At 37.6% G+C, this 14,942-nt stretch overlaps 2 protein-coding genes and 3 non-coding genes across 5 annotated transcripts; 2 read left to right on the plus strand and 3 right to left on the minus strand.

The window, feature by feature from the left end:
* Nucleotides 1-710: 710 nt before the first annotated feature.
* Nucleotides 711-783, plus strand: trnak-cuu (transfer RNA lysine (anticodon CUU)). Its single transcript has one exon. It is a non-coding gene; the product is annotated as a tRNA-Lys (tRNA).
* Nucleotides 784-974: 191 nt separating this feature from the next.
* trnan-guu (transfer RNA asparagine (anticodon GUU)) lies at nt 975-1,048 on the minus strand. Its single transcript has one exon. It is a non-coding gene; the product is annotated as a tRNA-Asn (tRNA).
* A 905-nt stretch (nt 1,049-1,953) lies between these two features.
* Nucleotides 1,954-2,072, minus strand: LOC134329741 (5S ribosomal RNA). Its single transcript, XR_010014962.1, has one exon. It is a non-coding gene; the product is annotated as a 5S ribosomal RNA (ribosomal RNA).
* Nucleotides 2,073-6,546: 4,474 nt separating this feature from the next.
* LOC134329109 (G2/M phase-specific E3 ubiquitin-protein ligase-like) lies at nt 6,547-13,130 on the plus strand. Its single transcript, XM_063010355.1, has 9 exons — nt 6,547-6,736; nt 6,906-7,212; nt 7,296-7,381; nt 8,061-8,111; nt 10,217-10,523; nt 10,670-10,848; nt 11,971-12,143; nt 12,423-12,637; nt 12,711-13,130. Exons 1-9 carry the CDS (start codon nt 6,647-6,649, stop codon nt 12,944-12,946), a joined length of 1,644 nt encoding a protein of 547 aa, XP_062866425.1. The 5' UTR covers nt 6,547-6,646; the 3' UTR covers nt 12,947-13,130.
* On the minus strand, nt 13,131-14,725 carry LOC134328779 (uncharacterized). Its single transcript, XM_063010003.1, has 3 exons — nt 14,032-14,725; nt 13,599-13,817; nt 13,131-13,494 (listed from the first exon to the last, which is right to left on the minus strand). Exons 1-3 carry the CDS (start codon nt 14,688-14,690, stop codon nt 13,302-13,304), a joined length of 1,071 nt encoding a protein of 356 aa, XP_062866073.1. The 5' UTR covers nt 14,691-14,725; the 3' UTR covers nt 13,131-13,301.
* Nucleotides 14,726-14,942: the final 217 nt, after the last annotated feature.

Consider the following 14,942-nt stretch of genomic DNA (forward strand, 5'->3'; position numbering starts at 1 on the left):
ACTGTCAGAGACAATGTTTGAAGTCCAGGTCAATAGGACCTGCTAGTTAGAGAAGAATCACTTGTTTGTTAGTTTAAGTCCAAAAGCAGGCATCGCCCGTACGGGGATCAAACCCGCGACCTTGGCGTTATTAGCACTGCGCTCTAACCAACTGAGCTAACCGGCCAGTACATCTATAATTCTACACTGACCCAATTCAACAGCTGAAACCGCCTTTTTAATACACATCTAAGAGGTTTTGTGGGTTCTTATATGTGTGAACTATCTAAACTATATATTTCTTAAAGTTCTTGACTGAGCTTAATGTCACCAACCAGTGACTGGAGCAGATACGACTCAGGTCCTGCACACAGTAAGTAGTGCTGATACACAGTACCAGCCTGCACACCAGACGGGCTCCAAACATCAAGTTTTCACTCATTAAATCATGTAGTTTGTGAACTTTGTGGAATGAATGTAGGATTTATACATGTAGATTCTGGGTTTTAGGAAGTTGAGCTACTGTTAATATTTTTTCAATTGAACTAAAAACAACTTGAATTGATATTTTAATTTACAAGCAAATGTAAAGTATATTTCTATATGAAGAGCATCAGTTTCCAGATAATATACACTGAGGTTTAAAGCATAATGGAGCGGGTTCAGTAATTGTGTTTAAAAGTGACAGTAAATCTGATCTGATGAGCTGTCTGTTCTGGCATGCTGCTTAAGCCCGGCTAGCTCAGTCGGTAGAGCATGAGACTCTTAATCTCAGGGTCGTGGGTTCGAGCCCCACGTTGGGCGAGTGTCTTCATTTAACATCTGCAGAAACCAGAACAGCTGGTCTCCAGTGACTTATCAGGTGGATATTTGTGCTTGTAGGACTGTTTACTGGATGTTTTCAGTTACTTATTTCCACTATTCTGTGGTACTACACATTGTTGTTGTGTCTAATATCCGTTTGATCAACAGGCAGGTTGTGCAATAAAAGCACTCGTCCCTGGGTGGGCTCGAACCACCAACCTTTCGGTTAACAGCCGAACACGCTAACCGATTGCGCCACAGAGACACGCGCATAGCTCTTTCACATGACAGTACACACGAGTCACATGACTTGCTAATGTTTACTTCATGCTAATAAACAGTATAACATTTTACTTACGTGTCCAGCCCTGCTACATAAACTGTCATTTTTGTCCCTGTGAAAAACTTTAGCTCAGTTAAAGCAAATAAAGACACATTTAAATTTTTCATCTATTATTACAGGTTTAAAGTTGCATAAAACAAATGTTTGTACAAATAATAAAAAACCAAAGTACAAAATAAACATTTCACTTATTTTAATGACCTCACAAATTACTCAGTTTTAAAGGTCAAAGGCAGCAGCATCTTTTAGATCAGAAAAGCTATTAACATTTAATATCACTAAAGAGGAAATCCTGAACACAGCAATGTAAACCTTTCATTTAAAAAAAAGTAAAGTTACATAGTTGATCCATGGTAAAAAGAACCTCACAGCTCAGCACAATGGTTAAACTGCACAACCCAACAAGGTAAAATAACCCATCATGTGTTCTGTCCAATATTTATACAGTGCTGTGTTGCCATATAGCACTTTATCACATGCATTCGGCCTTTTCTTTCCTGTATACCAAAAACAGTCGCCATTGCAGGTCTACAACACGTTACAAAAACACTTGGGACAAAAGAGCCATAAACACTCTTTAATTTTTATATATTATAAAATCTGTACCCAAGCAACAAGCTGTAAATTATTTCTAGCACCACTAGATGGAGACGATGTCTGTACAACATGTTCAACTTCACTTTAAAAGTCAGTTGAATGTGTTTTACTGTAGTAAGAATGAAAGTTTGAGCTGATCTTTGTGTCATTGTGTAGCTTTGATGAAGAAAAAGCCGCTGGGTCAGTGTGTAACAGGAGGTTTGGAGTGAAGGTGGGTGTGTGTGGATAAAAGCTTCCAGCTCCTGGTATTCCCAGGCGGTCTCCCATCCAAGTACTAACCAGGCCCGACCCTGCTTAGCTTCCGAGATCGGACGAGATCACGTGTTCTCAGGGTGGTGTGGCTGTAAGAGAGAGACGCTGTAAACAAGCTGCTTCTTATAGACGTCCGTCGTTCAGCCTTATAAATAAATAAATAAGTAATTAAAACCTTAACATTGTTTAGGTTCATTAAATGTCAGGTGTTGTTTATGTAAACACACATCTTAAAAGGATGGCTAATGAATTGTGTTTATTGATAAATAGTGGTCTTGTTAGGGTTTTACTCTTTATGTTAATATTAATTAAAAAAATAATAAATAATAATGAAATAATAATAAGTCAGAAGGAAAGATTTATGGTGTTTAGGGAAATTCACATCTTTAAAAGCACCACGTCTTGTTAAACTCTCATGAGTTTTGCTCAATAAAATGCCAATAAAACAGACACAGAGTTTCTTACATTTACACTGATTCTTATTCCACAGATATTTCATGTTTTATCTGGTCAACTGTTATGATTTAAGAATAAATAAAAGCTGATGCTTTTAACCTCATACTTTCCTAATCCTTTTTTCTACACGGTCTACATTTCTTTTAGTCTTCTGCCATGTGCAGTGCAAGAATTCACTAAATTACACAGCAGTTCTCTTTTTATTTATTTATTTATTTATTTTTGCCATTTTCAAAATTGATTGTAAGCATTTATAAAGGTCATGCCACGTTCATTAGGTGAAATGAAGCCAGAAAAACAGGGTGATATTCTCACTTTCAGAGATCAAATTACTCAGGTTAGAAAGTCCTGAAACACAGAACATGCTCACCTGACTCTCTCTCAGCCATGCTACCATTAATCATTAAGGGGTGTGTGGCCCATACGGGGATCAAACCCACGACATTGGCGTCATTAGCATCACACTCTAACCAACTGAGCTAACCGACCAGTATATATATATGTAATGTATGTGTGTGTGTTCAATTCCCAGGTGGAGCGGTCGGGGTTCTTTCTATGTGGAGTTTGCATGTTCTCCCTGTATCTGTGTGGATTTCCTCCGGATGCTTCGGTTTCCTCCCACAGTCCATAGATGTGCAAGTGAGGTAAATTGGAGATACTAAATTGTCCATGACTGTTTGATATTAAAACTTGAACTGATGAATCTTGTGTAATGAGTAAATAGCGTTTCTGTCGTGAATGTAACCAAAGTGTAAAACATGATGTTAAAATCCTAATAAAACATAAAACAAACTTAACATATCTGACTGAATATATTAGCAATTTACCCTCAATCTTTTGATAAAGTGTAAAAAAGTTTTGTTTGCCAATATATCAATAAGTTATCTTTTATTCATTATCAAATGTTATGTCAGACCATCATACATTTTCCTGTCAATTGATTAATTAGATGTTACAGTATTAACATGTCTTTCTCCAAAAAAACATATTTGTTGTAAATGCGAGGAGGAACTTTAATATTTTTTTATTCGTATGTTTATTATAGCAGGTTATCAAGACTTAAAGTCATTACAGAATTTATCAGTGTCAAGCTGGCAGCAATGGGGTAGCAAATCCATATTAAAAAAAAATCCATTTTAAGTTAAATGTAAAAAGATTTTATTTCAAGTCTTTTTAACACCATTCAAGTGGTCTATTCATCATGAAATGAATGCTAAACAACTGCCAGATTCACAAAACGTGAGAAACAGCAAAAACTGTTTTACACACTCAATGTAGAAGCACTTTGTAGTTCAACAATTACTGACTGTAGTCTATCTGGTTCTCTACATGCTTTGTTAGCCCCTTTCACTCTGTTCTTTAATGGTCAGGACTTCCACAAAGCAGGTATTACTTAGGTGGTGGATCATTCTCAGCACTGCAGTGACACTGACATGGTGGTGGTATGTTAGTGTGTGTTGTGCTGGTTTGAGTGGATCAGATACAGCAGTGCTGCTGGAGTTTTTAAACACCTCAGTCAGTGCTGGACTGAGAATCGTCCACCAACCAAAAATATCCAACCAACAGCGCCCCGTGGGCAGTGTCCTGTGACCACTGATGAAGGTCTAGAAGATGACCAACTAAAAAAAGCAGCAATAGATGAGCGATCGTCTCTGACTTTACATCTACAAGGTGGAACAACTAGGTAGGAGTGTCTAATAGAGTGGACAGTGAGTATAGGACATGGTATTTAAAAACTCCAGCAGCACTGCTGTGTCTGATCCACTCATACCAGCACAACACACACTAACACACCACCACTATGTCAGCGTCACTGCAGTGCTGAGAATCATCCACCACCTAAATAATACCTGCTCTGTGGTGGTGCTGGTCATCAAGAACAGAAAGGAGTCTAACACAGTATAGAAAGAAACAAATGAACTACAGTCTGTAATTGTAGAACTGATAAAATAATGTAAATAGAAAGTGTAGATATAAAAGGTATGTTTACATAATGAAGAGGCTTTTGTTGGCTTTTTATGCTTTTGTTTAAAAACAGAAAGAGTATAAACTATAATATATATTTACAATATTTAAATGTGCACGTTCTTTAAAAAAATTGCAGACAAAAACGAATGTTTAGCTCCATCCATTGACAACTGGTCCAACCTCATGATACAGTAAACAGCTGATTTATGCTCCCAGAAATGGACATAGCGATCACTGTGTCGTACAACTTATGCTCTTTTACCCGCAGGATGCAGCGTTCAACATGAACCCTGAGAATGTTCCGATCCACCCCGATCTTGTTTTTGAAAAGGCAAAACCTTCTTACTAATTTTAGAACTCAAACTCTATATATTCGCCGCTATACGACACGTTGTGTTTAGAAATTTGCCGGTGTTTAGAACAAACCGGAAGCTAGACTGCCCGACTAACACTAAACGGAAACGCATCACAGAGCTTGCGTGCATAGAGCCTATTAAACTCTTCTGTTTGTGTCTCGTTTTGCCGATCGTGTTTGTGCTCCTTATTTCTCGATATTATCGATACCAACGTTGGTATTGGTATCGGATCGATACTAGTGTGATGGGATCAATACTTTAGTTTTTCTTTTTATTTTAGTTTTTAGATTTTATGGAAATAATAGTGTAAACTATAAGTATAGATGCACCTTATGCACTTTGCGCACCCTAGGCAAATGAATCAGAGCATGTAGTGAGGCTCTTATTCCGTGTTTTGGTGAATGAGAGCTCTTTTCTTTTGACTTTGTGCTTATAAATGTAAAAAGAATAGCATCATTTTTTTATTTTAAATCAACAAGGAAACATACGTATATTCGGTCACTACACACAACACAACTATGAGTGGTGATACTCCATGATGGTAACGTTGTGAGAGAGTAAAGCACCAGAAACAAGAAATTGGAACGCTTTAAACAACTGAATTTATTTACAACCCTTCTGAGAGCAGCTACTTAGAAAAAAAAATGTATTACGAATATACACATAAAGGTCATGAAAATTCATTCAGATCTAGCAATTTAATGATGCATCTACCTTAATTATTAAAAAGTATCGGTATTGGATCGATATCGGCGATACTGGCCCTGTATTTACTTGGTATCGGATCGATACCAAATTTTGCAGTATCGCACAACACTAGCATCAAGTAATCACTCAGCTCAGCTTTGGTTTCGTCCTCTTGTGACTGGGGGGTGGATGGAGGGGGCACGTTCTGCTTCTAACAATATGGACTACAATTCCCATGCTCCCACGGGCTGTCATGTGACTTTCACATGTCCCGGTCAGCCAATCTTGATCACGCTCATCAGCTCCGGAATTTTGATTCAGTTCGGCTGTGTTTGATTCAGTGAATCTTAATGAAACTCTTCTGTTTGTGTCTCGTTTTGCCGATCGTGTTTGTGCTATTTTTTTTCTTAATCTAACCGTTACCGTGTATGACACTTGTTGACTTCTTTTAACTGTTTTAGTCTATCTGGTTTTAGACTAAACCTGATTTTGTACACTGTTTTGTACGGTGGCCGAGAAGTGCAAAACAAATTAACATTTTAGAAAACAAAATTACAACAGTAAAAACAAAATTACAAAGGTAAAAAAAAAATACATTTTAGAAAACACAATAACAAAGGTAAAAACAAAATTACCAGAGCCGAAACAAATTTACAAAAGTTGAAAAACTTTTACCAATGCCGAAACAAATTTACAAACGGCAGCTCTGACGGAAAAGGTAGGAACAATATACAGGAAGTGCTTGTTGTTTACCTGCTGTCAATCAAACTGTTTGGCGGGGATAAAGTGAACAGAGTTGTGTCGGCAGTTGTGACGGTGAATGATCAGCGATGTTTTGTCCATTTTGTGGCAATCATTTTAGCCAATTAGTCCGCTTTTGTTTTTCTTGCGGTAAATCGTTAGAATTTTTAGAAGAGCAGTCAAAAGAAGAACGGGCTACTTCTAAAACATCTGGAAATGTTAAAGAAAGTAAGTGTAATGTAAACGCTAGCTAGCGTTAGGTATCTTTGGCAGAGATTTTTTTTATTATTAAAGTATAATGCACCCAGTTAATGGGTGGGGTGTTGGGGTGTTTAACTTTTGCGAGAGAGTTGGCAACCCTGCCACAACGTATGCTGGGACTGCTAACTTTAATGTCATATTGTGTGGATGATCAGTTTTATCTATTCCAGCTAAACAACCTTGCCAGTCGTACAAACAGTTTATGGATTACAAAAACAACAAATCAAAAGAAAGACAGTCCTTTAGCTGTGGGCCAAAGAGACGACTTAAACATGAAAGACGACAAGTTCAGGTAAGGTTCCACAATATATGTTTTGTTATATATAAACGACTATTGTCAGCAAGAAAATAGGTTTACAGTTAGTTCATGTTTTAATCAGTAGACCAGTTTGGTGTGCTATGCAACAATCATATAAATTAGGATTTACAGTAATCGTATTCTTTGTCTTAAATTTTTCTAGATAAACATAGGATTGATGGTGCCACATGGGTGTGATTTGAAACCTGCAAGAGGCAAAACACTTCCATTATTTACAGACCCAGAAATAACAGCCCCTGATTTACTGAAACTTGCTGTCCATAAAATGAGAGTCTTTAACAAGGACATGGATGAAGGACCATACGTCCTTTTGTTTCCAGATTGCTCTGAAGTGGTCCATGTGCCTGGAACAGAAAGGCCATTCATGTTGGCTGACTATAGAAAAGAAATAGGAAAGACATATTGCAGAATCAGTTTTTTCCTATGCCAAGACAAACATTTTAGAGGAGGTTTGTGAATCTGAAGATTTTAAAATATATATTTAAAACTGTTGTGACACATAATGTAGTGCTTTTGTTTCTTTTAACTGCAGTGGATGCTAGATCAGAATCAGACTCTGATTCTGAAATTGTCATCACAACTAGGAGCAGAACTGAATTCAATCAGGCTGACACCGTGGTGAGTTAACATGAAACATAATTTAGGGAAGATGTACATGGGAGAATTGAGTATATGCATAATGCTGGCCAGTATTTTGGTTCAACAGTGTGCGTGTACGTGCATGTGCGTGAGTGTGCATGTGTGTGAAAAACGCACCACCAGTTCACTTCCTTGTATCTACACCCTTTGTTCATTTTATCAGCTCCACTGAGCATATAGAAGCACTTTGTAGTTCTAAAATCACAGTTTGTAGTCCATCTTTTTCTCTGCATACTTTGTTACCCTGCTTTTCAAAATTGAGGACCACCACAGAGCAGGTATTATTTAGGTGTTGGATCATTCTCAGCACTGCAATGACACTGACGTGGTGGTGTGATAGTGTGTGTTGTGCTGGTATGAGTGGATCTTGCTGCTGGACTGAGAATAGTGCACCAACCAAGAAATACCTGCTCTGTGGGAGTCCTGACCATTAAAGGTCAGCATGAAAGGGGACTAACAAAGCAAGCAGAGAAACAGATGGACTACACACTGTAATTATAGAACTACAAAGTGCTCCTATATGGTAAACAGAGCTGATAAAATGGACAGTGAGTGTAGAAACAAGGAGGTGGTTTTAATTGTATATATGTATATCTCATAAGGGAAGAATAATACAGGCTATATAAGTTTGTTGAAAATTGTATGTTTTTACCCTCAGGTTTTTAAACCCCAGAACCAAAGTACTCCCAAAAACAAACCCGAAGATGAAGTGTAAGTACTAACGTAATTTTTTTTTTTTGACTAAATTAAGTATGAAATAGTACAAGAATAATGTGAAACATAACAAAACTATCCAGATTATTATGGCTTTCCCTGTTGCACTAAGTAAGCAATTTTAACATGTTTTTAGAGATGCAATGGGACATTCTTCCTCTACAATATCTGCTGGACAGGTATTGAAGCAGATGTTACCTCCATTTTTTTGCTTTCAGTTTTGTTGTGTTAGACATTTAGGTTCTTTAATGTCCTTCCCTATTTTTTAGATTCTAATATCAGATTCTGAGGATAATCTGGATCCACCTGGATCCAATCAGGCCAAGTCTCTTTGCTACAGGTAAGCAAAAAAAAGACTCGCTTAATAGAAACTTTGATTATATAAATTTAGACTAGATAGAAAAGAAACTGATAAATTGTTTCTAAAAACATCTGTAGAATGGTTATCCTACAGAAAGCCCTTCAGGGATCTACATAAGTTGTAAATCACTTAAAAAGCATGTTTTAGTGTAAAATGGATATAGTACCTTTTTAACACAGGAATGATAATTTCCCTACAGTAAATACACAGACCTTTATGCACCATGTGTTGAGGATGAGGAGGATGAAGAGCCTGTTCCTGTTAATGTTCAGAATATACCAGACTTGACCATGTAAGCTAGCAGTTATTGATGGTGGCAATTTAGTTTTTCTCTTTACATTTACTGATAAAAGATTTAATAACTTATATAATAATTAGGGCTGTCAAACGATTAAATTTTTTAATCGCGATTAATCTCAGAATTTTACATAGTTAATCGCGATTAATCGCATTAAAAAAAATCTGTGTAAATGTTATAGAAAACAAGGATTTTAAGTGAAATGTTACAATTAAAATGGTGAACATATTTATGCTAAATGTACTTATGTTAAAAACTGCTGGGACAAGAGAAAACTGTAAGGGAGTTTTATTCACTCACATATTAGGCAGTAATACTATCCAGCAGAGAACCTTGACTTCGTATATATGTCAGATGCGCGGTTATTGTAACAGACTTTTCTGTGGTTGTATCGTGATGATGGTTTGATGGACGTTTCTACACGAAGTGAGTGTGTTTTCACTAGGGATGCATCGATACCATTTTTTCCCAACCGAGTACAAGTACATGTATTTTTGTACTCGCCGATACCTATTTAGAATGATGCAATCTGGAGCATGATGGAATAGTGTAGTTTTTAGTGTAAAATAGTGCAGTGGAACAGTTGCTTGCCATCACTAATTGTAAAAAAAAAAACACCGCACAGACATTATTGAGAAAGCTTCTGACAAGCTAACGTAATTAATGTTCATTAATAAACGCACGTAATTAACGTTGTGCACATCATACATGCGATGCGATTCTGCTGATTGAAATATTTACTTTAAAAAGATAATACAGTCCGATCCCATCTGAGCCGATTCTATCAGCACGTTCGTGGTTCACCTCGGTAAATCGTAAACGACTATGAGTCGACTCCCGCTCTGTGGTAATAACCAGTATAATTAAGCCTGAGCTTTATAAGGTAAGCGAGTCACACAAAATGTTCTGTAGTATTTGGTGTTTATTTACAACCGCATCATTCATCATAACAGTAAACACGGAGAGATGACTGAGAAAAGAAACTTACGCTGCGCTTACAATGAATCGATTCTTGAATCACTTGTATCGACACTGTGAACAGAGTATTGAACACAAACACAGCGGTCGCTGCTTTTGTAACCGGTTATCTTCGCTGTTAGCTCTATTTTTAAGGGTTTTTTTTGTCAAACGGAACTAAAGAACATTAAACGTGCGTGTGAGCGTGGTCAGTGAGAATAATTCAATCTGTCTCCCGTGGGTGAAAAATGAATTGCTTTAGTTTTAGAAGTGAAAAAATCTCGTAATGTAATTAGTGCGTTAACGGCACTATTTTTTTTAATCTCGTTAAATTGAGATTGCGTTAATGCGTTATTATCGCGTTAACTTCGACAGCCCTAATAATAATATGTGAAATCAGCCTTTTACTGCACATCAGCTTTGTCAAACAGTGTGTACTGTCTGGAATTTCCTATGTAAGTCACTCTTGTGTAATTATAGGGAGGTAAACATTACACTACCTGAAATCATCACAAATCTGTCACATCCTATTGATCATGGAAGAGTCAGCCGGTTCAACATCTCAAGGTCAAATGTTTGGGATGGAGCAATCCGAGGTTTCAAGCGTGCAACCTATTCAGAAACCTGTGACATGCTGGTCAGATTTACTGATGATGCTGGTGTTTTTGAAGATGGAATTGATGCAGGTGGTCCTAGACGAGAGTTTCTAACTCTATTAATGAAACATCTAAAAGATCGGCCAATTTTTGATGGACCAGCAGGACAACGTTTCTTGGTCTACAATGCAAACGGTATTTATAGTGTTAGACTTGTGACTTCCACTTATGTTACATCATTTATATGATTTGTTAATTGAACTGTTCCATAGATATCAAGCAACAATTTGCTGAGTTTCAGCTTATCTGAATATAGAAATAAGAATAATTTTCATTCACAGCTGTCAGGGAGGATGAGTACTACTTGGCAGGGAAGATGATTGCAGTGTCAGTTGTGCATGGAGGTCCAGGTCCCCATTTCCTGTCAGAAGATCTTGTACATTACCTAGCAGGCCAGCCTTCATTCAAAGCAACAGTTGATTTAATAATTGAAGAAGAAATAGGGAAAGCTTTGCGAGAGGTAAGAAAAGTGTAAGGCTATTGTAGGGCAGGGTTTATCGATTTGTTTCTTAAAAGTTTACTTCCATGCTCACATACACAGAGGAATGGCTACATTTATTATTCTGTGATAGTACAGGAAGTAGGATTAAGCTATGTATGTAATGTAATGAGAAGGTGAGCATATACAGTATATACATTTATTGACTGAGCTTATACACCGATCAGCCATAACATTAAAACCACCTCCTTGTTTATATACTCTTTGATTATTTGTCAGCTCCACTTACCATATAGGATCATTTTGTAGTTGTTTAAAAACTGACTATAGTCCATCTGTTGTCCAATCTGCATACTTTGTTAGCCCCCTTTTACTGTGTTTTTCAATGGTCAGGACTCTACAGAGCAGGTATTATTTAGGTGTTGGATGATTCTCAGCACTGCAGTGACACTGAAATGGTGGTGGTGTGTTAGTGTGTGTTGTGCTGGTATGAGTGGATCAGACACAGCAGCGCTGCTGGAGTTTTTGAATACTGTGTCCACTCACTGTCCACTCTATTAGACGTTTCTACCTAGTTGGTCCACCTTGTAGATCTAAAGTCAGAGATAGCTCATCTGCTGCCTATTGTGTTGGTCATCTTCTAGACCTTCATCAGTGGTCACAGGATGCTGCCCATGGAGTGCTGTTGGCTGGATATTTTTTGTTTGTGGACTATTCTCAGTCCAGCAGTGACACTAAAGCGTTTAAAATCTCCAGCAGCGCTGCTAACTGCATAACACCAGTTACAAAGGTGTTAAGGTATGCCAAGAAACATATTGCCTACACACATTGTAAAAAAATGTTCCTCAAGGGTTTTTAATGAATGCAGTGGTTATGTTTATAATGCTGCATGTGCATGTAGTAAGTAGTTTTTCATATTATTGAAGTGTTGTATATGCATGCAAATAATTCAGTATTGAACTCATGCCTTTATGTAGAGCCATTGTCTTTACCAAAAAACCTTTTGTGATATACAGCCTGAAACCAAAGAACTCCTAAGTGCACCTACATGGTTTGTTGAGCTGATGAAATAAGACAATGATACAAGAATATTGTTTTAATGAAATGGTTGATTACTTGTTGTGCCCCATTTTTGTTTTTTAGATTGAGAATGCTGCTTCTGTGGAGGCTCTGCAAGACTGTACTCTGAGGCATAGCACAATGTTACAGACAGCTGGCTGTCTGAGACATGTGGCAGCTCTTGAAGAAAAGAAAACAGTTGTGTCAGACTATCTCCGATGGTATATTATTGACCGCAACATGTGTGTAATCGACAGGTAACAGCATATCTTAGTCTTACAATTTTTGGTTGGTTACCTTCCATTTAAAAAAACAAATATAGTGCCAGTCTGCAATTCAGCTGTTAAATGGCACTGTAAGTACTGATGTCAGTTAAGTATAGCATCAATAATGTACTAGATATAACACTTTTTAAAAAATGTTTCTGGTGATTGTTTTAATGGATATTCATTTTAAATAATGTTTATCATATTGTTTATACACATACTGTATGTAATTGGCACTATACAGCAGTGTAACTGTGTTGTACTCTTTAGATTTAAGGAAGGTCTTTCAGCCCTTCAGTTTTTAACTGCACTGCAGCAGTACCCTACATTGCTGGCCCCTGTCCTGTGCTACTCAGAAAAGAAACTTACTGCTCTTGAACTTGAGAGACTTTTCAAACATGACCTCAGTCCATCAGGAAGCAACAGAAGGCTCAGAGAAGGACAAACCCTGGGTTACTGGGCAGACTATCTCCTTGATTGTGAAGGTGTGCAAAAGATTGCATAATAAATTTTAATTTTTACTACTTGGATGTGCATGATAATTATATTCCTTTACAGAAGGCCAGGCTGCTCTGTGTGTGGAAGATGTTTTAATGTTTGCAACTGGACTAACTTCACTTCCCCCCTCTGGATTGGAACCACTGCCAAAAATCGAGTTTCTGGATGATTCACCATTCCCAATGGCAAATACATGTTCAAACACATTAAAATTACCACTCCTAGATTCTTACAATGTGTTTAAATCACGTATGGATTTTGGAATTCAGAATTCCCCAGGATTTGGCTGTTTTTAAAATGTGTGATCAGTTTGTAGATATGAGCTGGGGAAAAGCATGTTTTGGTTAGGTCTATATGCACGTGTGAACATGTTCTTGTTCATGTTAGGTTACATTTGGACAGATTTATTAAAGTCCTGATATCTCAAAGAGGTAATAGGAAAAGAAATACAGATAAAGAGTTAATGTTTATTTTCCATTTTGAGAGTTTAATAAATATTTTGTACTATGCATTGCTGTTACTCAATTTATTTCAAACTTTTTCAACATTTTCTTACTGTGATAATTGAGGTCAGATGTCATGGACAGCAAAAGTTAATTTAAAAATTAACTCAGTTAATTTATGTAATTAAAACAATCATAGCTGAGCAATTTATTTTAGCCATAAGTATAGTTCTGATGCGGACTCCCAGTTAATTGGCTTCTGTAGTTGACTGCACTCCACAACAAAATCCAAGTACTCCTGGATGTTTTGGTCACCACATGAATTGACTGACTGTCTTGATTCAGGGAAAACATCCAGTTCTGTTTCTTCAATTCTAAATCCACAGTCTCTGGAGCCAAACCTAGAATGAGGAATGGATCTTATTAGTAGAGTTTATTTACATATGAGCTACAAATAAAACAATAACAGATACAGGGAAATAGCAGTCCATCACCAATCAATTACCTGTGTGGTAAATAGTACAGTTCATTGGGCACTCCTCCAGGACATGATGCGGTTCTAGAAGTGCGAATCCTGTGACTGTTCCACAGTGTCACACATTCATCCAGGTCCTTCTGTATGACATCACTGAAGCAAAATCTCAGCAAGCATTGGTGTTCATGACTTCCATTGAAGTATCCTGCATCTCGGAGGTCTGCAAATAACTCCATCCAGAACTGAGACCTATAGAAATTAACATTAACGGTCTACAGTGAGGTTAAATATACTGTACAACAAATGTATTAACCGGTGTGTTTTCACGCACTTAACTATTGAATTTAGGTTCTTTATAGTGAGGTTCATGTCAGTTAATCTAGAAGATTATAACTGATACAACAAAGCGGCAAAAACCTATAGTCTTAACAGTAGTTATGAAAACGGAAACTCAGGTACATACCTTCCCTTTCTGAATATGGACCACCATGACTCGATGCGTTGATTATTGGTGGATGAACCATACATATGGCTAGACGCTCCCGAGTAGTAATCAGTGTGCTGGTGCCGTAGGGTACACTGAACTGCAGCCATAATGCCGTTCTCCGTACCGCAATCGGTCCTCAATCTCATGGGGACAGCACCAAGGTTTCGCACACAAGTGATGAAATTGTGAGCAATAACTGAGGGGTTGTTATTTGTTGGTCCACATACAAGCCACAGTACTTTCCGCGAAAATCCGTCTATACATCCCGAAAGGGCCAAACCGAATGGCTTGAGTTTGTCGTAACCGTCAGCGTGCCACATGTAATTCGGCCCCATTGAGTGGTAGGTTCTTCTAATAAACCTTCTGCGTGCTCTCATCTCACATCCTCGAGGATTAAGCTCCTGTAGTAACACCATAACATCATCCCTCTTTACTCGTAGATTGTACTTTTGCGTGAGTACTTGCCACATTGTTCGATAGCCAAAGAGCTGTCCAGGTCCACGAAGCTCCAACCCTATAGCATTCCTGACAGCGTGTGTAGAAGAATAGCCCTTTCTACGGTACAGTCCAGCCTGTTTAAGTTTAGTTTTAAGAGATCGCAAACTAATGTTAACACCATGTAAGGAGGACATCATGTCAACGATAACATCGTAGGAGTGGCCTTTATTGAAATACCCTATACACAAATTTATTACGTCTTCTTTTGACTGCTCTTCTAAAAATTCTAACGATTTACCGCAAGAAAAACAAAAGCGGACTAATTGGCTAAAATGATTGCCACAAAATGGACAAAACATCGCTGATCATTCACCGTCACAACTGCCGACACAACTCTGTTCACTTTATCCCCGCCAAACAGTTTGATTGACAGCAGGTAAACAACAAGC

This window comes from Trichomycterus rosablanca, chromosome 15 (assembly GCF_030014385.1).
Source record: "Trichomycterus rosablanca isolate fTriRos1 chromosome 15, fTriRos1.hap1, whole genome shotgun sequence".
Lineage (NCBI taxonomy): Eukaryota > Metazoa > Chordata > Actinopteri > Siluriformes > Trichomycteridae > Trichomycterus > Trichomycterus rosablanca.